This window comes from Choloepus didactylus, chromosome 4, assembly GCF_015220235.1.
Source record: "Choloepus didactylus isolate mChoDid1 chromosome 4, mChoDid1.pri, whole genome shotgun sequence".
Lineage (NCBI taxonomy): Eukaryota > Metazoa > Chordata > Mammalia > Pilosa > Megalonychidae > Choloepus > Choloepus didactylus.
The window spans coordinates 35,051,250-35,076,272 of record NC_051310.1 but is presented as its reverse complement, the minus strand read 5'-3'; the positions used below and the strand labels follow the sequence as shown (position 1 = coordinate 35,076,272).

Genomic DNA, 25,023 nt, shown 5'->3' with positions numbered 1-25,023 from the left:
TATAAAGTAGCCCAAAAAAATCCTGTTTTAAAAAACAAGCTCATAGTACTTTCACCATCTTACTGGTCTGGGATATAAACAACATCAGTCTCTGAAAGAGTTCTTAAAGAGGTAAGAAAACAAAACAAATAAACAAAAAACCTGGAACAGGACTTAAAGTTTTCTATCCCTCTCCTTCATTATCAATAGTTTTTTTTCACTAAAATAATCTAACTAAGGGCTTGCTGTATGACCTCGGGGAATGTATTCATTGAGAGTACAGGGACAAATCTTTAAGTGTGAGATTTAGAATGTAAGGCAGCAGCAGCAGCAGTGGAGACACCTGAAGGGAAAGGAGTCGGCTAATGGAGCAACACTGCACAGCCTAGGGATGCAGACTTGCTCCCTGGGAGTTCAGCAACAGGTCAATTATGTAAAAGCAAATTTTGAAGTTGGAAATAATTGCCACCCTCCCCAACAAACAAACAAACAAACAAAACACACACACAAATCAGACAATTAATCATAGAATTTTATCTCCAAATAAGTTACAAAAATTAGATATTATATGGCACCCTCCTGTGTCCATGGATGCAAATGAATGAATGCATTGTCTTCAGGCCTGAACTCCCTCTGGCTACTCCTAGAGGGGTCATCTGTTTGAGAAAGACCAATAAGAAGGGCCCTGTCCTCTTGAAGTTGCTGGGTGCACCAGGCTGATTCAGTCAAGACCTCTGGTACCTGCTGCTCATGCTGCCTGCTTAGAGGCAAGCAGTTGTCATCCCTTTGGTTCCTTACCAATCACAAATTTTGTCCTCATTGTGGCTCACAAGGAGGCATGGATACCTGCAGGCTCTGCCTTGTATCACGTCCTTCTGCTTTTCCAAAGAGATGCCAGGCCTGGGCCATTTTGTGAAGTTTAGCAAGATTGGGTTTCATCTATAGGAAGAAAGGGAATAGTTGCAATTAGCAACATAAAAAGCCAAATGGAATATAGGTATTTCTTAAGTATGGCTATTCAATCTGTTTAAATTTCTAATTTCTGGTTTCAAAAGGACTACAGATTTCCTCAGGATAACTGGGGTTGAAAATTTTAAGTTTAGATTCCCATCTCTTTGGCAATGGAGGCAAAACTTTTTTTCATTTTTCCTTTGTCACGTGGAAACAATGAGGTTTTAGCAGAGTAAATAATCAATTGGATGAGTTAGAAAACATTAATTCCTGAAAACTCAATGCCAGAATAGACTTTATAGCTAACCTGAACATGAAAGGTGAGCAAAAGAAATGATTCTAGAAAGCAGCAATGTGGACATTCCTACTATGCTCTCCTGTTCTGTTTCATTTAAGACTATTACAAGAACAGAAAATGTTTTTAATTTGAACCATACTGTACCTTTATCACATTAACCGCATCATTGTTCCTGGGCTGCTGAGTAACCAGGGCCAAAGCATAATGTGGAGATCTCCTAAGCCTGATTCCCTGCCTGATGATCCCCAAACCATAACTCTAGAGATCCTTGGAGATGGCTAGCTATGGTGATAGGACACATTCTGGCCAAGTACCATTAAGCAACTGGAGATTTAGGCTACATTTTACCAACAGTGGGTTTGCAGTGTTTCCACCAACTTTCTGTAGCTCTAAGAAGAACTGCATCTTACCAAACCTAGAGCCAGTAGGCGACAGATGTTCAGCATACCTAAGTTTGTATATGTGTTAAGCTTAAAAAATACAAAGGCATCATGTATATAACTCAACAGTTCAGCCTAAGCTCCATTTTGAACGTGAGCTGGAAGAAGAAAAAATGGGTAAGGCTTTATATGAAACTTCCAATGCACATTTTGCAAAACTCTCATATTTTGGAAAGTATTAAGAGAGATTTCATTTGGATGACGGGAGCTGGAAAGGAAAGAGAAGATAAACTTTGTTCCCTCCTGCTCCTGTTAGTCACTAATGTACCTGTTTTTCCTGTTCCAAGTGGTCTATGTCAGCTAATGGCAGCATAGAAGGTCTCCCATGAGCGCACTGGAATGGCAGCTGGCACCAGGACAAAGCTTCAATAAGGCGGTAACACTCCTTTAGGCTCAGACCATCATTAAACTTAACGGCCCCTAAACGAAAGGAGAAACACAAGCCATATGGTATGTACAGTGGGAAGCCAATGCTGACTCTGGGTCAGACCCAAATATCTGGAAACAGTAACATGTTTCTTGGGTTCCTTAATGTGCCTTTAGCATTGCTTGAAATTGGCACTTACGGCTATGGGTGAAACCAAGGCTTCCTGACTGACCTGTCTCTCAGCTTTTCCTTATGGAGCGTTTGTCTTTCTTATCCCTATAGGAGGCATTCCTTAATTTGTTAGGATCTTGTTTTGAGGATGTTTCTCAAAGAGGCAAGAGCAATATTCTTGCCTCCTCCTTAAGGGTTTGTGAAAATGAAGTCATCTTTTGTCCACAGCCAATCCATCACCAAGATCTCTGGTTATTACCTACAATGTCCATTTGCTTTGCTTCTTTTTTCAATTTCCATAGCGACCTTCCTAATCTAAATTCTCATACTGTCAGAACCGGCCTCACTATGTGCACACAGTAATTCACTCAGTCAACAAACATTTATTATGTGTATACTTTATACTAGGACCTGTTGTACCAGCAATGAATAAGACAGATGCTCTCTGTCCTCATTTGGTGAGACAAACTAGACAAAGAACTACACAATAATTTAAATTATAAATACAGTATTGTTAGAAGGTCACATCAAAACGTTTAGATTTGATACAGAAGGTATTAGTAAACTGTGGTAGGTTCTTAAGTAGGGTAATATGGTAAAATATGGAAAATGGCATGGGAGGACTACTGTAGGGATCACAACAGTTACACATTCCCTGGCAACTATCATTTGACACAAGGGGGTCTCCAGTCCATTAACACAGACATACACACCCTCCACTTTCTCCCTCTCCATCAGCCTTCTCCTCTCTTCTTTTGTGGCTTAGGAACCAGGGTCCATCATTAGTCTGTCCCCTGCAAATATCCTAAACTCCTTTGCCCCTTATTCTATCTTTGCTTCTCGTATCTATTCCAAATTTTAACATCCCTGCCTTCAAAATGCATCTTTTATCTGTCCAATTCGATCGGTCTCCACAGCCACCTCTCTAGCTCTTGCTGCTGTTGAATCCTTAGTCTTTCCAGATCTATTCTTGTTCCCCTTCTCTCAGCACCCAGAGGGATCTTTTTGAAAATATGCCTACGATCATATCTTTTCTTTCTTCCCAATGTAACTTCTTGATACTCTTCACTGCTTTTTACATAACTAGTTTGTTCCTGCCTTTGGGTCACTGCACATGCTGTTTCCTCTTCCCGTAGTGAACTTTCCCCCTCCATCCTACGAATCCATGTCCCCTGGCTTATTGAAAATTTGACTCAAAACACATCTCTTGTCTGTATGATAGTCAAATACCTGTGTTGGTACTTTGCTTTGTAAAAGTAATTTTTTTAGTGCCATTTTTTACGTGTTTCTTGATCTAAACTGTCCCCTCCAAGAGGTGAGTAGTAAAATGTGCCTCGTACTTCTTTCATAATCTCTGTACCCCCACCACTGCTTGGCACACACACCGAGGCATTCGACAGCTAGCATGCTGAGGGTCTTACCGTGGCAGGCTTGGGATGCCAGCACCTTCTGGACAGTCAGTGGCAAAGTCCCTTGGATGCCTCCTATGGTCTGGAGTAGCTAATACATAAACATAATATTTATTCATAGAACAAGGAAATGCGACAATGGAGTCTTTTGTGTGTGGTGCCTCTATTGCACCCCTAAAATAAGAGAAAGTCTTACCTCTACTTGTTCTCGAATAAATTCCTACAAAGCAAAATGGAAAAGGGGCATTAATCTACAATTATCTTGTACTTATCCTTTGATAATTTACAAAATATCCGATTTTTTTCCTTTAAAATATGCCACCTAAGGGGGAAGAGATCGAGCAATACAGCATTTAGGCACAAATAATCTATTTGTTGTAAGGCACCTTGAATATAAAATACCAACACAACACCAGCAACTATTTTGGACCGGTAACTAGCGAGAGGAGCCTTGAGAATTCAACTGATTCTTAATACCAGGGAGGTATTTAAGAGGCCATCTGTGTTTATATTTATAACATTAGCCAGAACAAGTGTAATATTAGATACAAACTGAGAACAAATACACAAAAACCATCAACACAACTCTACACTCAGTGTAACACTTGCTTCAATATCACAGATACAAGTAAACAGTCACTTTAGTTCCCACATGCCTTTTCTTTTCCTTTTCTTTTCTGCTTTTTTTTTTGACAATTCCTTTCAGGTCAAAAAACTTCTTTTCCATGGCATTTTGTTGAGAACTTTCTCCTGCTTTGCATATCTCTGTCCCTGGGTATCCTTTTCAATAGTTCTATCCCTGTACATTTTAATATTTACAAACAACTTTAAAGAAATGTAAAGCAGATACTATTTCATGCTACCAATTTGTTTCAACATTTGGAGGTTAAAAAAAAAAAACTTTCAAGATATGGCACAGTTAATGATTTCTTTATAAGAAAACACAGAATTTCTTTACTCATAAAATGGCTATGTACAAATCAGTTTCCCAAGATTACAACATGGTAGATTCTCTTTTTAAGCCAGACTCAAGAAATTCTCTCGCCTCCATCATATACACTTAGGCTGCCAGGCTTAAAATGAACACAGCTCCCAAGAGCAGGTAGTAGATACTATAGAACTTATTTTTTAAAAAACTGCAGATTCTCCCAAACAACCTAAACAGAAAGGTGTCTCATAATACCCAACCCATCAACAAAGCTTAGCATGGATGGAGTTCAAACCTAATTCCTTTGCTATTCTCTCTTGTGTTTGTGTATCTGGGACTTTAAAACTTCAGTTTGTAAACCTGGTGAGGGGGAGAAGGGTCTCATTCTCTGTTCTCATCTCGCATTTCAATGGTTCCACTAATGCTGAATAATTTAAATAACGTCAAAAAGTTTCATTCACCTGGCTAGAGGCTAGAAGGATCTATTAATGATATTTCATCTGCTAGAATTCAAGTGGCTACCTCCTCCTCAAGACACCAAAACTTCCAGCTTCTTCCAGAATCAACAAAATCTCTCCTGATCAGCCTGACTGAAAATAATCAAGCTTTTCTGAAACCATAAGCTTCAATTTGAAGTAAACTCCTTATAGTAGTCTTTGAAGTTACTTCAGACAAAATTTTTATTATAATTTTCTGGTTAAATATTTAAGGATTGACTTACAATAAAAGATTTTAACAGATCCTATCTTTTGGATTTAAAACAATTTGGAGGAGGAGCCTTGGAGAAAATAAGCTCTTGTTGGGAGAAAAAAGATCCACTTAAAGCAAAGCAAAGCAAAGGCTGTGTGATCAAAGGGTAAAATCAAAGTAATCCAAAAGCTGGCTCTTTTAATGACCTCTTCCTCTCAATTTAACCTACAAACATGCTTAGGTCTCTTCCATCTTAAAACAAACAAAAGTCCTCCCTCAACCTTGTGTCCTGCCCCACACTGCCTGACCACTCCTAACCTTTAGCTATCATCCCATCTCTCTTCTTCTGTACACGGCAGAGTTCTGCAAAGAGTAGTCTAGTTAGCTCCACTTCCTCTCCTTTCACTCAATCCCTGACCCACTGCCATCTGTCTTCTGTCCCAAACCCTCATCCCCAGGAAATGATTCCACAAGATAACTAATGTCCTCATGATTGTCAAATCTGACAGACATTTTTCAGACTTGACTTTACAGCGACTTTTTTTTTTAATTCAGTTTTATTGAAATATGTTCACATACCATACAATCATCCATGGTATACAATCAACTGTTCACAGTATGATCATATAGTTATGCATTCATCACCACAATCTATTTCTGAACATTTTCCTTACATCAGAATCAGAATAAGAATAAAAAATAAAAGTAAAAAAAAGAACACCCAAACCTCCCCCCATCCCACCCTATTTGTCATTTAGTTTTTATCCCCATTTTTCTACTCATCCATCCATACACTAGATAAAGGGAGTGTGATCCACAAGGTTTTCACAATCACATTGTCACCCCTTGTAATCTACACTGTCATATAATTGTCTTCAGGAGTCCAGACTAAAGGGTTGGAGTTTGGTAGTTTCAGGTATTTACTTCTAGCTATTCCAATACATTAAAACCTCAAAAGGGATATCTATATAGTGCGTAAGAATGCCCACCAGAGTGACCTCTCGACTCCACTTGAAATCTCTCAGCCACTGAAACTATTTCGTCTCATTTTGCATCCCTCTTTTGGTCACGAAGATATTCTCAATCCCATGATGCCGGGTCCACATTCATCCCCGACAGTCATCTCCTGCGTTGCCAGGGAGATTTACACCCCTGGGAGTTGGGTCCCACGTAGTGGGGAGGGCAGTGAGTTCACCTGCCAAGGTGGCTCAGTTAGAGAGAGAGAAGGCCACATCTGAGAAACAAAGAGGTACTCAGGGGGAGACTCTTACGCACAATTATATGCAGGTTTAGCCTCTCCTTTTCAGTAACGAGCTTCATAAGGGCAAGTCCTATGATCGAGGGCTCAGCACATCAAACCGCCAGTCCCAATGTTTGTGACAACATCAACACCAGTCCAGGTGAGGATGTCCAACACATCCGCACCTTCCTCCAGCTCCTTGGGGCGGGGAGAGGGAGGTACAGCCACTTTTGACCATTCTGTTCCTCCTTGAAATTCCTCCTCTCTCTTTGACCAAATATTTTCAATTAGCCTTACAGTTTCCTCTTTTCTACTGGTGGTTCCACAGCCTCCACCCTTTTCTCTCTTCCTTTTTCACTTTTCTTATTCTTCCTGGACAACCTCACTCCTCCTAGACCCTTCTCCAGTATCTGAGTCTGTCTATCTATCTATCTATCTATCTATCTATCTATCTATCTATCTATCTATTTATCTATCTATCACATTTACTCTCAAATAGATAAGTACAACCCAGACTTCTTTCCAATGTGCTAGTTTGCCTATCCACTGACTTCCCCTCTTGATGGCAGGTTTAATGTGTGCACACCTGGACATAATAATCTAACTCCCCAGCCAAGTATACCCATCCTCTTCTATTTCCTTTTTCATCAAACTTCTAGTCATCTAAGCCAGAACCCTCAGAATCGCTACTTCTCTTTTCTCCTTTATTCCTTACATTCTATCACTCACCAAGTCCTCTAGATTGTCTCTCCCAAATTATATCCCAAATATGTCCTTCTTTTCCATTTCCACTGCTAGTGATTTAGGCAAGTTTCATCTCTCATTTGAAAGAATTCAATAGCCCTTAATAGCTCTCCCTGCCTCAAATCTTCCTCGTATCAATCTATCCTACAATTTAGCCACTAAAAATATCTTCTAATTTTTATTTTTAAAAAATACTAAAGTAATTCAGATTTCTGGAAAAATGGTAGACTGAGCTGATGTATATCTGCCTCTACTCCAAACAGAGGAAACTACAGATAAAGGAGTAGGAACCATCATGAAAAGGCAGGACACCATGAGAAAAAGAACAGAGAGAGACATGAAAAAGAAACATATAAAAATTATTGTAAATAAAAATATAGTCATTGAAACAAAAAAACTTAGTGGATAAATTAAACATCGGATTAGACAGAAAGTAAAAAGAGAATTTAATTTACTAGAAGATAAATGAAGACATTTCCAGGAATACATCACAGAGAGAAAGAAATGGGAAATATGAAACAGAGGTTAACAGACATGGAGAAAAGAAAGGCAAAGTCCAACAGACATCTGACAGGATTTTGGGGGGAGAAGAGAATGGGAGAGAAGCAATGTTTGAAGTGATAATGACTACATTTTTCAAATTGAAGAGGCATGATGAATCCCAAGAAGGAAATGGAAAAAAAAAAAAATCTACACATATCATAGTGAAATTTTAGAAGAACAAAGACAAAGAGAAAAATCTTAAAAGCAACCAGAAAGAAAATCAGATTACCTGCGAAGGAATGATAATTAGGCTGACAATGGACATCAATGACAAAAATAGACAGTCAAAGGTAATGGAATGTTTTTGGAATGCTGGGAGCTAATTGGCAATGTGGAATTCTATTTTTAACTAGACAATCATGCAAGTGTGAAGGCAAAAGAAAGACATTTTCAAAGACAATTTATCATTCATGGACTCAGTGAATGAACTTTAAGAAGATTTAATTCAATAAAAATAAAACTGAACACAGAAGGAATAAGCAGGACGCAAGACGCAATAGTAAACAGACTCCAGTATACATTTTGATTAATCTAAATAAGCATTGGCTATAAAATTATTGACTAACAGAAGATTAAAAACAAGGTAGAGTTAAAATACTAATGGGAGATAGAAGATGGGAAATAAAGGGTTCTAAAGTTTTTGAACAGTTTAGGAAGAGGATAGAGGAACAACTTCTATCATGCTAAGTATGCATGCTAAAATTCAAAGCTAAATCTCTAAAAGAATATAAATGAAATATATAATTTCTAAACCACTAGAGGAAAAAAGGAAAAATAAAGACAACTCTAATAGAAAATATTAAAGAAAGGCAGCCAAGACAAAATAAATTATGCTTGTTGTACAAAAAAGAAATACATGAAATAAAAAGTAATAGTCCTCTCCAGTACCTCCAATGCCACATTCCAGCTGTAGCTTGCTAGACTTTTACTAAATTATATACATATAGTAATCAGATTTGAAATGCAATGCTAAAGTGTGTATTACTCCCCTGCTTAAAATTCTTCACTGGCTGCCTATATGATGAAATGCAAACTCCCTTTATGATTTGGCCTTGACAACCTTTACAGACCCACGTCCCACCACAATCCCATGTATCTCAATTCAAGTCCTCTCTATTGGTAGTTCTCTAAAGAGGATCTGTTTCACGTCTCTGATATGCTATTCCTCTGTCTAGAATGCCCATCTCCGATCTTCTGTACCTGGCAAGCTCGTACAGTTCTTCAAGACTTTTCTTAACAACAACAACAACAACAACAAAAACAACAAAAACCCCAGCTTATTTGTGACAGTTTCCTTGACTTTCACCCACCCTGGGCAGAAATCATTCTATATACCCATAGCACTTCTGAACGTACCTCTACTAGCCAAATTTCAATGAACTACGATAATTTAAATACCCCTTTTCCTCACCTTGAGATAATTCATCTTTGAATCTCTAGCACCTGACACACAGCAGATACTTCATAAATGCTTTTTGAATGAAAGATGAAAATGGAGCATCTCTAGACAAAGTTTGAGGTTACTATCACTGAACAATTTCCTCAAAGTCTGTAGCTATATTTTACCTCCACAATATTCTTTGTCACAGTAGATCTTCCTCTTCGAAGTTCATTGGCTTCTCTTTCTACAAAACAGAGTGGTACTTTTCCCACAAGGACCAGAGAATCACTAGTATCTGGAAATATAAATTCAAGGCCCAGATCTTCCAGATTTTTGTGGTAACACCTAAAAAGATAACCTCAAATGTAATAGGATTACTTCATTCATATTTCAGTACCGACTCGAAATACTTGACAGTTTTCAAAAGCTGCCACAGGCTTAAGAGTCGTACTGTTTTTCTCACACTTATGGGTTTTTGTTTAGGATTTTATTACCAAATTTCCCTTTTTGAATTATAGTGATCTTCACTTATTTTCTCTCCCATTTATAGAATCAATTTGTTTCTAAGTTTTGTTCTTCGCTGAGGAACTGCTCACTTCTTGCTGTTGGCACCTAAAGGAGTCTGGCACCAAGAAAACGGCTGAGACTGTTTTGAATCAGCATTAAAGCAGGGAGGTAATTAACAGCCCTAGGAACTGAGAAGTCCTGATCAACGGGATGTAAATAAATGGATCTGCCTCTAATATAAATTATGTCCCAGGAAAAAAGATTTATGGCAATAGCATATTTCCAAACCTGAAATAAAATGAAAGAAGGCTCTGTCTTTAACATTTCCAATAATTTGTGCTGAGCCAAAAGTGGGAAAACATCTTATCTTGTGACTCATATGTGATTTGCCCCTTCCTTGCTTCCAAGTGTTTTACTTTCTTCCCGTTATGATTATGGTAATGAAAACTAAGAATCTGGAAGGCACCAAGACGAAGCAGAATGGAAGCAATTACTGCAGTAACTTTGCTTTCAGAAACAGTACAGCATAAACACTGACTTTTCCAAGAAATGTGTTCTAAGCCAACTGCTGGAAAAAATTATCAGGGAAACTCTATCCTGTACTCAACAGCTGTGATACAGTAGGAAGAAGAGCATTTGGAGTCAGAAGACTCGCAGTTTGAATGCCTGCTCCACCTCTTAATAGTTGCTGTGACCTTGGACAAGTCACGTGACCTCTCTTGGTCTCAGTTTCCTGGTCTAAAAAAACAGAACAACAGTTACGTTCATACGTCCCAGAATTACTGTGAGAAGTGACCCTGTTAACATCACAACCTCATGGTGGTACTAACCATAAGAGTCTCCTCTGTTCTTCTGTCACTGTCACCTCTAGGGGAGGGCTTATAGTGGAAGACAGTAATTTTTTCCGGCCAGAGCCTTGTGGCTGTTGTTTCTCATAGGAATCTATTGGAAGAAAGATTAATGGGGTAAGAGTAAGAAATGACACCTTCTAGATTCAGAGGGAACATGAAAAATTATATGGCACAGCCATGGTAATTATTCTAGGGCTTAGCAGTGTGTTTGATGTTCAGTTTTAGACTTTGAATTTCCATGTTTAATGTAAGACTAGTATCTATTCAGCCTGTTTACTCTTTTTAGCAGTACTCCGCAAAATAAGAACAATAAAACTAAAATCTTACATTAAATGAATAATGCAATATTCCTGCAGATACTTCCTAAACATGGTTTTAATAACAAGTGAATAATGTGCATTACTGGGAAATGTAATGGGTTTACTAGACAATCCTATGGCTCAAGAAGAAAACCCTTTTTTCAGAAGGGTTTCTCAGGCTCTGATGAGAATTAGTCAATACTATTCTCAAATGGGCTAGGACCTTTCGCAAATAAGCTTACTGGTTTTACCATAACTTCCCTAACTCTTAGGCCTCCATTTTATAAAGAAAAGTGAAGAGAGCAGTAATATCATTGCCATTCTAGTCCATGAACTATCTCCCTAGGTCCTCACCTAACTCTCTGACAAGGGAGTTTTTCATTACTTGACCATAGGGGTAAAAATTTTCCTGGTATTTTACCACTTGGAGAACACCCTGCCTCATGAAGAGAAAAATGGGTAGCAAAGGTAAAATGCACATATTGACTTCTGAAGGATACATAAAAATTAGTGAAATTGGTTGCCTCTGGAAGAGAGACTTCATTATAGTCTCTTTTATACCTTTCACACTTTAACTTGTTTGATAATACTACCAATTCAAACACAAATTAAATTTAAAATAAAAATAACATATTGGGACCTTCCAAGCTGCTGGTGGTCTCTGTATGATCAATCACTCTAGGATGAGCATATCCTTGTACTGAAAATCATAAAAAAGTAGCCCAATCATTAGACATCTCTCAGTTGATGACATACGGCAAATATGCCTTTGACCATGTAAATAAGACCCAAATGTTTGAACTAGTAAAGTGAACTACTACATTCTTTCAGTTATAACAGAGGCTAATCCAGAGAACTTCCATTTAGTTTTTTCAACATACAATGTACCTTTCCTCATAAAAGTCACAGTGAGAAAAAGTTTCAGGTATGGGGAGGAGGGGTCTCAAATTTTTTCTTACCAATAATAAGCTGTTCCAAACGGACACGCTCATGGGCAGCATGCTGATCTACCAATACTAGCAGGTTTCCACCTAGAAGATTACTAAGGATTACTGGCCTTCAAATTCTCAGATCAAGACTAAAATAATCATGTTGTACTAAAGGAGAAAAAAGGTTAATTTAAGCTATTTAACAACATGAACATAAGAGAAATTATATTGAGTAGTGACAATTGTACCTTTCATTTCCTAAAAAGTTGAAATGGGGAAAATTTTAATGAATTATCCTTGACGAAACAAAGACTCTTTAGTTAATCGCTATTTCATTTATAAAACAAGATTAAAGCCCTACATTCCAAAAGTTTAAATACTTATTTTGCTAATCCAAATTTGATATATTGGAGGATGAGTAAACAACACATTATTATAATCAGCTGAACTTGATTTACAGGCTACTCTGAGACCCATGAAGAATGTAATTCTATTATATTTTAGAACACAGGTCAGCAAACTTTCTATGTGAAGGAAGGGCTAGACAGTAAATATGACACTTTCTGTCACAACTAGTCAACCACCCATTTTGTGCCAAAGCAGCTACAGATAGCATGTGAATGAATGAATGTAGCTGTGTTCCAGTACAACTTTATGGACACTAAAATATGATTTATGTAATTTTAATGTGTCAAGAAATGTTTACCTTTTTTTTTCCCCCAGCTATTTAAAAATATGAAAACCAATCTTAGCTCCCTGGCCGTACAAAAACAGGCAGTGGCTGGGTTTGGCCCAGAGGCTGTAGTTTGCCCTCCTTCAGATTCCTCTTCTCAAACTTTGATGGCATACAAATCACCTGGGGATCTTATTAAAATGCAGATAGATTCTGATTCAATTGGAGATATAAGACACTGCAATTCTAACACACTTCCAGGAGATGCTGATGCTGAACGTCTATAGACCACATTTTTGAGTACAAAGGCTTCAGATTCTCAAGTGCAAGAGGGGGACAGAATGTCCTGACCACAAAAGCCAAAACTCCAGGAAGTCCCTCTCTCATGAAAGACCTGAGACTGATCTGCATTAGCACATCTGCAATTTTTTTTTTTTTCCAACTGTGTTGCCTTTCTCAGGAACATCTTGAAATATGGAACTATTTCCAGAGATCTTTTTTTTAGCTCATAACTTTATTACTTTTGGCCAAAGGGTTAAGGTTTACTATTATTGATTATGTTGAAATAAAAATTCTCTTGAATGTAATCAAAATAGATAATGCCTGCTTTTTCTATTTCTATTAAAATATTAAAAATTGTTTCTATGATGCTATCATATTCAAGGCAGGAGCCTAAGACTTTAAAAAAAAAAAAAAGGAAATACTTTTTTGTGATAGGATGGTCAAACACAGGGATAGCCCCCAAAACGCTGAATTTTAAACTCATTTGAGGACAGGGTATTTGCTGCTGATTGTGATGAATACTGAACATCCTGTATCAGGTAAAATAATGGAATAAATAAAAAACTGTGAGGGAGTAACCCCAGACTTTGAAACTAGAGCCAATGTGAATCACCAAGAATCAGGGACCCTATGAAATCAAGCCTGTGCCTGATTCTGGAGGAATGGTTTACCTTTTTTTTTTGTCTACAAAATATTCATGACATTTTCCATTCCTCTAATACCGCAGAATATCTGAGGATAATATTGTGACAGAAGCTGAATTTCTGATATTCCAACATACAGAATGGATGCTTCATAAGAGGAAGGTTTTTGCCTGTTATATCCTCAGCATTGTTAATAGCACCTGGCACATAAGTACTCAACAAATATTTACAGAATGAATGAATGGATAGATAAATGACAGAATTTTTATTCTTTAGGATGTTATAAGATAACAACTGTATTTTATCATAGGCAGAAACAGGCAACATAAATTCCAATCTATGGCATTAATTTCAATATAATTAAAAAAACACATTTGTCCATTAAAAAAATTTATATGCAAATATCTAAAAAAAAAAGCAAGTCAATTATAGGAAAAGGTTGCACTTGGTATTCATGAGCTACAATAAAAACACTTGGATTTAGATTTTAGAAAAATGTATTTATCTAACAATACCCTTTGATGGCATCTAATTAACCCAATGAGAATATAAAATCTCAAGATAAATTTAAACAGGTAACTTTTTCTTCTTTGAACATCTACATATTTTGTGGCTACACCCAATAGTAGAGATTTTGGTATTTAACAACAAAAGAATTACAGGTAATTAAAACTTCAGAAATATCTATGCATTTTCTAGACAGTAAAACTTAAAAGAATTTGACCTTCACTAATTTCTATTTCCATATTTATGATAATTCTGACAGAACTTAAGTTAATTTGCTTTTTTTAAATGCAATTTTATTGAGATATACTCATACACTATGCAATCCATCCAAAGTATACAATCAATGGCTCACAGTATTATCGTATAGTTGTGCATTCATCACCACAATCAATTTTCAAACATTTTCATTACACCAAAAAAAGAAAAAAATATGTAAAAAAATAAAAAAGAACACCCAAACCATCCCATAAGCTTTATCCCCCTGATTATTTATATATTTTTGTCATTATTTTATTACTCATCAGCCCAGACACTGGTTAAAGGGAATATCAGTCACCAGGTTTTTACTATCACATGGTGACAAGATAAAAGCTATACAGTTATACAATTATCATTAAGAATAAAATCTTCTGGATTACCAGTCAACAGATTCAGGTATTTCCTTCTAGCTATTTTAATACACCAGGAACTAAAAAGGAATATCTACATAATGCATAAGAATAACCTATAGATTGACCTCTCAGCTCTATTTGAGATCTCTCAGCCACTGAAGCTTCATTTTTGTTTCATCTCTTCCCATTTTAGTCAAGAGGGCATTCTCAATCCCATGATGCCAGGGCTAGGCTCATCCCTGGGAGTCCCGTCTCATGTAGTGGGTAATGTAGTGAGTTTATTTGCAGAGTTGGATGAGAGAAAGAGGCCACATCTGAGCAACAAAAGAGGTTCTTTGGGAGTGAGTCTTAGGCATAATTATTAGTAGGCTTAGCTTCTCGTTTGCAGGAATAAGTTTCCTAAGGGCAAGCCCTAAGATCAAGGATTTGACTTACTAATTTGGATTTCCTAATGTTTGTGGGAATATCAGGAATTCCCCAGGTGAGGAAGTTTTATATTTCCACATTTTACCCCAGTATATAAATATATATTGTAAACAATAAAAAAACGGAATATTTTAATGTAACAAAGAACATTAATTGCTTTCAAACTTTAGAAGCATTGGCTCTCAAAGGGACTTTGCAAATACTTGATTACTTTCTTCCCAAAGTACTCTGGGGTGCATCGGGGTGTCCTATTAACCTGTACAGAACAACAAGATCTCATCCCCCATTCTAGGTTCCGTGCAACCATGATGTCTAAATAGAATGACCATACAGGTTATATGAGAAAGCATGCTCCAGAGAATATAAATTCTGCCATCAAATAAACATCTCTTAAATAACAGTCAAACCTCAGGAACAGATGTGACTGTCATAATAGCTTACAATCTACAAACCTTTACAACAAGCCTCATTGAATATTCTGCACTCCTGCATCATTGATTGCCCAATCTTTGTCCACATTCTATTCCCTGGTACCTTTGCTTTCGAGGTCAATTCTCAGCATTTGCTCATTATAGTAATTTTATATTAGTGAGGACTTACAATATTTGTCCTTTTGTTTCTGGCTTATTTCACTCAACATAATGTCCTCAAGGCTCATTCACCTACTTGCATGCCTCAGTTAATTTGCTTTTGATCTATTATGACATTTACTAAATAAATACACATTGTAAACAAAAAAAAAAGGAATACCTTAATATAACAAAGAACATTAATTGCTTTCAACCTTCAGAAGCATTAGCCTGCAGGTCTACTTCCACCGATAGTGCTCTCAGTCCCTCAGGCCTTTTCAGGAACCTTATACTATTGATTATCTCTTGTAAATGTGCTCCAGATCCTCTCATTAAAAAAACAAACAAACAGACAAACAAACCCTCCTCTCAACACCTGCTCACCTTTGTCCAGATGCTCTCTTCCACAGTATGGTTGGATATCTGGGTCTCTCTCTGCAGTGCCTGTTAGCAGCCTGCCCCATCTCTTCTCTGAACCAGTGCTCATTTGCTAAAGACCCTGGCCTCCACTGCCACAAAATTCAGACAGAAATGTTCAGTCCTCATCTTACTTGACTTCTCAGCAGCCTTTGTCACTAAGTCTTGGCTTCGCAAAACATTATTCTTCTGTTTTCTCCTTATTTCCCTAGCTGCTTCTTCTCAATCTTCTGCTGGTTCACCCTTTCTACCCAGCCATTAAATGATGGGCTTATTCTTGATTCAGAATCTCTCCTCTCCTCACACTTCACTGTTTTCCTAGCTGATAAAGTTCACCCCCACCACTTCAATAACCAACTTCATGCTGACAACACAAATTTGTATCTCCATGTCAGACCCTTCCTCCAGTACAAACCTATAATTGCCAACTACATTCTTGTCATCTCTTCTTGAACATTTCAAAAAGATTTCCGAACTGAACTGATGATTTTCATCCTCCCTGCCTGTTCCTCCTCTAGCCTGGTCTTCTTCTGTGTATGAGAATGCAGTATGATCCACCCAGCTATGGAGGCTGAAATCTACTTGTCATCTTTGACATCCCTTCCTGGTACCAAATCAATACCTGCTGACCTTACCTCCCAAATATCTTCTCAATGCTTTCATGTCTCTCTAATCCACCCTGGTCTTGGCTAACTACAATATATTAGATATTGCAATATCCTCCTAACAGTCTTCCTGCAGTGATGGGGACTCCAGTCCCACTCACAATCCATTCTCCACACTGCAACCAGAGCAATCATTTCAACATGGACATGTGACGTAACATGGTCTATCCCCCAAAAAACAGCATCAAAAAATAAATAAAAACAAAAGAAAACAAAAGCTTCAATTGTTTCCAATTGGTCTTGGGAAAAAGACAAAACTTTTTAGGCATTTTAAGATTTGGTTCCTACTTTTCTAGCCTCATCTCACTCCTTGCTCTTACTCCATTTGTGCCTCCATATGTGCCTGTCCCTCCCACTAAAGGAACTTTGCATATATCAATCCCTCTACCTGGAATACGCCCTCCTTTCTGCCTAGTTAACTTACTCATACTTCAGATCTCACTTTACCAGGAAAGCTTTCCTTGACCTTCTTGACTAAATCAAATCTCTCAATACAGGTTCTTATAGCATCCTTTAGCTCTCCTCCATAACACTAATTAAAGTTAAAATTTTATATGTTTGTGTGTCTATCTGTCTCTCCTGCTCACCACTGTATCCCTAGGACCTATCACAGTCCCTGGCATCCAGTAGGCACTCAACATTTGTTGAATGAGTTGTCACTATCTACAACCTATTATTGTTTTATTAAACCAGCCCACAAAGATATTCTATGTAACTTTTGATAAATCTAGCAGAGCTCATTATATAAACTTCCTGTTATTATAAAGGGAATACATGAAAACATACTCATTTAAAAAGTCAAACAATATAAAACATAAACATAAAGGTGAAAATTCTCCTTTACCCATCCTTATTTTCATTCCCAGAGAGTTTAATGTACATATGCATAATAAAACTAAATGTACTTTAAAATGGTTGTTTTGTAATATTCTTAACTTAGATTGGTTTTCCCTGATCTTTCCATGTCACTGAAACTGTATTATATATTATAATACTGTATTATATATAAAAGGAGGCTATCAGAAAACCAGCTGATTATCAATCAAGCCCAAACTCCATTCTTACCTGCCTCGCCATTTTCTTCAGTTTTAGTGCTCATTAGACAGGCAATAAACTTGTTATCCACTTGCTGAAGAACCTGCCATACATTGAGATAAGTGGCACAACACTAAATAAAAATTAACAGAGGCTTATCTGCATAGAAAGAGAGAAAACTGTACAATATCATTTATCAATTAGAGTCTTTCGCTTTATAATATTCCTATCTAAGACTGAGGTGAAGTGCTAATGAACCTGAGGGAGTCATAAGAGAAGATAAAAGAATAGGCAAATAAAGTGAATAGAAGACATAAAAGGAAGGAGACAGCCAAGGAACACAGACTAAGAGAGAATGATATTAAAAGACATGTAAGAGGGATATGCTGACAAAACTTTAGAATACATCTGAAAATTTCCCCACAGAATAATAACTTTTATTAATAGGTCATATGACCAGAGACTGCTAATGATAGGGCTGAAACAAATCTAAAAAATTTATGCAAAAGCCAGGAAAGTCATTTTGGAGAGGCTAGTCCATGAAAGCACTGTTAAAGGCCGCCTGTGGCTTTAGATCCTGGTAGCTCCTCTGCGCAGGCACACAGGTCCCCCCAGTCTACACGACTGTCCCAGGGTTTATTTCTGAATCAACTGCTTGCTTGTTACCAGGTCATCAGCAGGTTTGGAGTTCACCTAGATCTGTCCAACCTCCTAATTTGTTTCAACACTGAAAACAAGGAGACCGAGATAGCCAGAGTGGTGTATAGAAGACAAAGTAGAAAAAGATAAGACAACAGGTTTCTTTTGTTAACGGGAACTCCTCAATCTGGGCTCTTTTGAGACAAGTCATCAGTAACCTCTCACAATAGAGGGTCTTTTTTAAAAGGGCATTGTTACATGTTTGAGGACAATGTCTCTAGAGCACTTTATTGATTTGCAAATTATTGTCAAATATAAAGTCATTGTAAATCCTCTGCAGAAATACCTTAACAATCTTTGAAATTCTGAACCTGAGCCCATAATTCATCCCTCCAAACCTGTTCACACTACTGAGAACATTTCATTCTTTGTAATTATTAGTTCCTAGCTTTCTCTTTTGATAAAAATTCCAGTAAGATTAAAAAACACATGTACCTTGACCAGAGTGGTCTGTATCACTGAATAAATCTAATTTCACACGAGTTAGTTTAGCTTATTCATTAAGCGTATTTTTTATGAGATTTCAAAGTCAATCTTTTACCTGCATTGAATGAATCATTTCTTTGGTGAAACGATAGGGATACAAGATGTTGTGAATTTTAACTGCTAAGCTCTCAGCCTGGCCACTGCTTACATCAACAGCAACCTAGAAAGACCCAGCACAAACATCATTTAAATTTTAATTTTTTTAAATCTGCAGAAATGTTTTACCAAAGATCTTAAGGTGCATTAAAAACATTCATTTTCATAGAACCTACTGGAAGTGGGCTGAATTCAGGGAACTTATAGAAATTCAAAAGGCTCTATGAATTATTAATCTTAAGTAACAATTTCTCTTTATAAACAAAATTACTGATAAAGACCAATATTGTTTTATAACATTATTCAGAACATATTGTTCAAGTCTTGAAAGACATTTTAACTGAAGAATCAGTAATCAAATGCTCATCTATTATCCACCCTCATTACAACACACAGTACATTCTGTGATTACATACACTGAAGAATGAACAGCCAGGTCCAATAATGAACAGTTTCTCCAGTAGAAGATTTTCTACCTAATGATTACAGTTTTTATCATTACCAACCTGCATACTTTGCTTCTAAGAGTGGTAAACACAATGACTGATCATACATGTTTAGTCTAAAATGCCTGACATCCCCAAATACTATGAATTTTGATTTCTCCTCTCTGCATCATATATATATGTAATTTCCAAATAAATATTTAGAAACATATTCGGCTTCCACTCATAATTACAAATTAGTATCATCATTCATGCCCCTACTAGTTTAAATGCAATTCAAATTTTAAAATAACAAGAGAAAAACTGCTGCACACCCACCTCTGGATAACGGGCAAATACTGGATTGTCCCATTCTGAGAACAAAGACTGAAGTGATTCAGTACCAACAGTGTCATCCACAGCATCTAGGCCAAAAGAGGACAGGTAAAGTTGGCCTCTAGAGCCTCAGAGAAAAGGGTGAGGTGCTGCTTCAAGAGCCAAGATCAGACTCACTGTTCCTATATTCTACAGATGTTCAGTGTTTGCTGTATCTCTAAATCTTGATCTGTTACTATTTAAACTCAAGTTGATGACTGTATCTTCTGGTATTATAGCTGTTTCTCTTAACTATTTACAAGAGATACTTCATAATACAAGTCCAGAAGAAACTGAGGCTGGAATTAGTAGGTAAAAATATCCCTTATCTGTTTTTTTTGAAATAAAGAAAATACAAATTAATAGATGTCTACAGCTTTTTTCTAAGACAAGAGTTTTGCTTATATAAAATTACCGCAATATGGAGTGCAACTCCAATCTTTAAAAATAAGAGACACTTTCCCAAACACGAGACACTGCAGACTGTGCATAATCACCCGGTATTGACCTCAAGTCTGGAAAAGTAATTTCTGATCTAAATGCATGTGTTGAATTACTTTGTTCTGCTGTTAAATAGGACCATGGGGAATTCCTGGTTCCAGTAAGGCACAGCTGACACTGATCAAGCTTATTAATGCAGCCTTGCTTTGTTTTTTGAGTTAGGCAGTACGGTATTTACAAGGTGTCCCCGTAATCTGTTATTGCCCCTACCTCTGTAATTCTGTCTCATCACAGTCCTCTCTTCCCGAGTTCTAGGAAGGAAAGGAAGAACAAGTTCGCTTCTAAAAGGATGACACCTGTACTGAGACCCTAAATGTAAAAAAAGGAAAACCTGGAAATTTGAACTCAAAATACAGGTAAACTATTAAAAACAAATCAAACAAAATTTCCTTTCTGCACAAACTTACTAAAAACATAAGGCAGACTACTAAGCACTAAATGGAGAGTCATAAATTCTTTAATCAGATTATTCTGCTAATTTGGGAATCTACATTAATGCTTAGTCCTATTATCCATCCACACCAGACAAAATGAGGACATAGATTGGTCACAGTGGCTCTCAAAGGGGGACAATTTTGCACTAGGGGAACATTTGGCAATGTCTTGAGACATTTTTGGTTTGTCACAACTTGGGGGACAGGTGCTACCAGCCTCTAGCAGATAGAGGCCAAGGATCCTGCTAAATATCCTATAATGCATAGAACAGACCCCACAACAAGGAATCATTCAGCCCAAAATGTCAACAGCGCGCAGATGAGAGACCCTGTGTTAGATGTATAGTGGTACCCACTTGTCATCCTCCACAACTTAGTGAAGCCTTTCCAAATCTCCAATATGTGTGTCTCTCTATCCTGGATGTTTGTCTCTATTATAATATTTATCTCACTATATTATAACTATGCTTCGATAGCTGCCTTCCCTAGTAAACTTCATGAACTCCTGAAAGCAAAGTTGGTTAATCTGTAATGTGGCAGCACCTAGCACGGTGTGAACATTAAAAAAAGAAGTCGAATGAATAAATGAATAGATGAATGAGTGAAAAGTTCTCAATTCAAACTCCAAAGTCTGGTAAAATCTAGCCCCAATCCACCCTTCTCTCTGAAGGATGATCGGATTTGAGTTTTGGAAACAATGCTCTATCTGACAGTATCTGAACAGGAGTAAAACATGATGAGACTATACTTCAAAAGATAAACTTGTTGGACAAAAACTGGAGAGAGGACATTAAATCAGAGTGAAAAAATTAAGGTGTGAGGTGAAATAAGGTTGTGTCACTGATAACAGAGAGGATTGGAGAGTACATTTTGAAGGAAAAATTGCCAGGGCATGGGGGCTTGGCATTATTCCTTAAAATTACCTTTACAGATCCTTGCTTCTGTACAGCAAAACTGACCTCTTAACAGTTAATTTTACATAACTTTTTATGTATGGTTCTACAATGTCCTAATGTATATACATTTCCTGAAAGGTAATATTCCATGTGAATGGAGGAGCCATCTTTTCATGGAACTTGTTTCTATACCAAAAGTACTTTCTTTTTCACTATGAAACTATAAGTTGACGTGACCCTCGAAACGTCACTTCAAGACTAGACAGCAGCCAGTGAAGGCAGAACGATAATCTAATAAGAACAGATAAGATATTGAGGGTAATCTTAATGATATGGGATGCTCAGGAATGCCTATGGTTCATTAATTTTCTTGTGGTATGGTAGGAGCATATTGGAAGCCATGAAGTTATTTTAGGATATTTGTCTTTGCTATTCCTTTGCTTTGTTTTGTTTGGAAATGTTTATTTTTTGATAAAGTTAATTTTTTTTTTTTAAAAAGACATTTAACAGTAGATATTTGATTGTGGCAGCCGATTTCCCTCTTTGTCTTAGCAACAACCATAGCACAGTTTAATGTCATCCACTTATTTTTTGACATTATACCTGAAGCTGTTGCATTTCAGGGAGGTGAGGGGCCAGTACCTTAAATTACCTCTGATAAGCATTCAGTACAAATCAGAACACAAAACTGCACAGATCAGAAAGCACATGTGTCTTCAAGAGAACCTGACAAACTCAGGAACACTATTAAAAAGGAAAAGAGGAGCTTGTGGGAAGATGGTGGAGTGGGAAGCTCCAGAAATCAGTCCCTCCACCAGAACAACTATTGAACAGCTAAGAATGGTCTGAATCAACTATTTCAAAACTCCAGAGCCCAGTAGAACACTGTACAGTCTCTAGGGAAGAGCGGGAGGAAGAGGCTGGTAAATTACGGTAAATACCAGTAAACTGCTCCCTCCCTGGGGTAGATACTGGCACCCCAGGCAGCAATAGGGTCCAGCCCCTGGCATAGCTTGCTGGTGCCAGAAAGGGGTATAAAAATCCACTTCTCCAAGATCTGGGGTGAGCATGGGCCGATCACTGGTCCCGGGTTTTGATTAGCTACTTTGGATCTCTGGGGGCCCAGCTCTAAGGGCAGCCACTGTTCCAACTGAGGTAGACGGTCTGAGGCAAGCCTTACGTGCTTTAAGTACAGCAGTGGAACACTTGGAATAGAAAGAAGGGGCTGTCTCCTGGGGCATTCAAACTCCTGTAAACAGGGGAACTCCTAAACCACTAGCAAGCACAAGCCCAGGGCAAGACACAGGCCCAGAAAAGACAGAGAGGACCCTGCATTTTGTATTAGCCTTGGGCAGACCTTCCTGATTGGATGACTGACACTCAAAAAAAATCTCTGTCACATCACCAGCTGGCTACAAACCCAAGAAACAGACATCTAAGGGAAAAAAATTCCAGAGTTTTAGTATTATAAAATGTACAGTGTGCATAAAAAGATACAACACAAAGAGACAGGAAATGATGGCCTATCCAAAAGAAGAGGATAAAAATCCAGAAAACATCCATGAAGACCAGACTGGGGACAAACTGGACAAAGACTTTTAAAAAAATGATCTTCAATATGTTCAGGGAGATGAAGGAAAGTATACAGAAAGAACTAAAGGATATCAGGAAAACAATGAATGAACGTTACGAGAATCTTAATAACGAGACAGAAATTTTAAAAAGCCACTGGAATTGAAGAGCATAATAACTGAAATGAAAAATTCCAGGAGGGTTTCAACAACAGACTGGAGCTGGCGGAAGAAAGAATCAGTGACTCTGAAGACAAGACAACTGAAATGAGTCAAGCTGAGGAACAGAAAGAAGAAAGAATTATACAAAGTGAACAAAGCCTAAAAGACCTCTGAGATACCATCAAATGTACCAACATACACATTATGGGAGTCTCAGAAAGAGAAGAAAGAGAAAGGGACAGAAGGAATATTCAAAGAAATAATGACTGAAAAAACTCCCCAAACTCAGCAAATAACATGAACATGCACTTTCCAGAAGCTCAGAGAACATCAAACAGGATAAACTTGAAGAAAACTATACCACGTGACATACTGATCAAACTGTCAAATGCAACAGACAAGCAGAGAATTCTGAAAGCTGCAAGATAAAAGCAACATATGTATAAAGGAGTCCCAATTAGATTAAGTGTTGACTTCTAATCACAAACCACAGAGTCAGGAAAGAAACAAATGCCAACCAAGAATTTTATATCCAGAGAGAATTTCTTTCAAAAATGAGGGAGAGATTAAGACATTCCAGATAAACAAAAGCTGAGGGACTTCATCACCACTAGGCCTCCTCTACAAGCAATGTTAAAGGGAGTTCTTCAGACTAAAAGGAAAGGACACTAGACAATGGTTTGAAGATGTAAAGAAATAAAGACCTCCAGTAAAGGTAACCATTTGGGTAATTACAAATGCCATACTATTGTATTGTATGTACTCCATTTCTTACTTCCTACAGGTGCTAAATGCAAACGCATAAAAAGTAATGACAGACTCGGGCAAGATGGCGGCATAGAGAGGAGTGGAAGCTAAGTAGTCCCCCTGGAACAACTACAAAAAACCAGAAACAACTAGTAGATAATCTAGAATAACTGCGGGGGGACAAACGAGACCATCCATTCATCATACACCAACCTGAATTGGGAGGAATGCCCGAGAACACAGCATAAAATCTGTAAGTAAAACCTGCGGAACCAGATCGGGAGACCCCCTCCCCCATAGCCCAAGCTGCGGAGCCGCGTGGTGCCACAGAGAAGCTCTCTCCCAGCAAGCGAATATGGCTCAGCTGAGCTCCAACTGGGGTTTTAAGTAGCGAGTGTGAACTGCTCATTACAGGTACGCAGCCCCAAAAAACAGACAGAGGCTTTGGGTGACGACTGACCTGGGAGAGCTGGAGGGTCGCCTTGACTGGGTCTGAAGGGGACTATCTGTTTTTTTTTCGGCTCAGTGGAGAAAGCCCCAGTCATTTTAAGTTTTCAGCGCTGTGACTCGGGGAAGGGCGGAGTCAGCACAAGCAGAGAGCAAGACCATTGAGATGCTAATGACCTCCACCTGGGGGGTCTGTCTTCTCTAGGAGGAAAGGGGTGGGGCCCTTCCCATTCAGAACCAGACCCCAGAGCCTGGGGGAACACGGCCATACCTCCTCACACCAGTCAAGAATTATAGGCTAACAGGCATCACCTGCTGGGCAGAAAAGCACAGTGACCCGAGGCATCAAAGGGTGGAGCAATTTTCTAAGACACAACCTCAGGGAAACCAGATACTGAATATTTCTTCCCTCTGGGACCTGAGCCTGTTCTGGTCTGGGAAAACCTGATTTGGATAACCAAGGAAACCATGCCTAGACAACAGAAAATTACAACCTACACTAAGAAAAACAAAGTTATGGCCCAGTCAAAGGAACAAACGTATCCTTCAACTGAGATACAGGAATTTAAACAACTAATGCTAAATCAATTCAAAAAGTTTAGAGAAGATATTGCAAAAGAGATAGAGG

General features: G+C 37.9%; 1 protein-coding gene across 7 annotated transcripts in view; it reads right to left on the bottom strand.

Annotated features, from left to right (window-relative positions):
• Nucleotides 1-490: 490 nt before the first annotated feature.
• MLH3 (mutL homolog 3) overlaps nt 491-25,023 on the bottom strand; it is a 37,687-nt gene continuing 13,154 nt past the window's right edge. For 3 of the 7 annotated variants that reach the window (XM_037832273.1, XM_037832274.1, XM_037832275.1), the window contains 11 exons: nt 20,349-20,447; nt 19,602-19,687; nt 18,797-18,901; nt 17,587-17,659; nt 11,758-11,829; nt 10,479-10,590; nt 9,327-9,486; nt 3,812-3,835; nt 3,628-3,706; nt 1,937-2,088; nt 491-918 (listed from right to left, as the gene is read on the bottom strand). In XM_037832273.1, the coding sequence (XP_037688201.1) occupies nt 796-918; nt 1,937-2,088; nt 3,628-3,706; nt 3,812-3,835; nt 9,327-9,486; nt 10,479-10,590; nt 11,758-11,829; nt 17,587-17,659; nt 18,797-18,901; nt 19,602-19,687; nt 20,349-20,447 (1,085 nt within the window). In that variant the 3' untranslated portion in view covers nt 491-795. Of the gene's footprint in view, nt 919-1,936; nt 2,089-3,627; nt 3,707-3,811; nt 3,836-9,326; nt 9,487-10,478; nt 10,591-11,757; nt 11,830-15,823; nt 15,949-17,586; nt 17,660-18,796; nt 18,902-19,601; nt 19,688-20,348; nt 20,448-25,023 lie in introns of those variants that run through there. The other 4 variants (XM_037832278.1, XM_037832276.1, XM_037832279.1 and 1 more) reach the window with 4 other exon arrangements.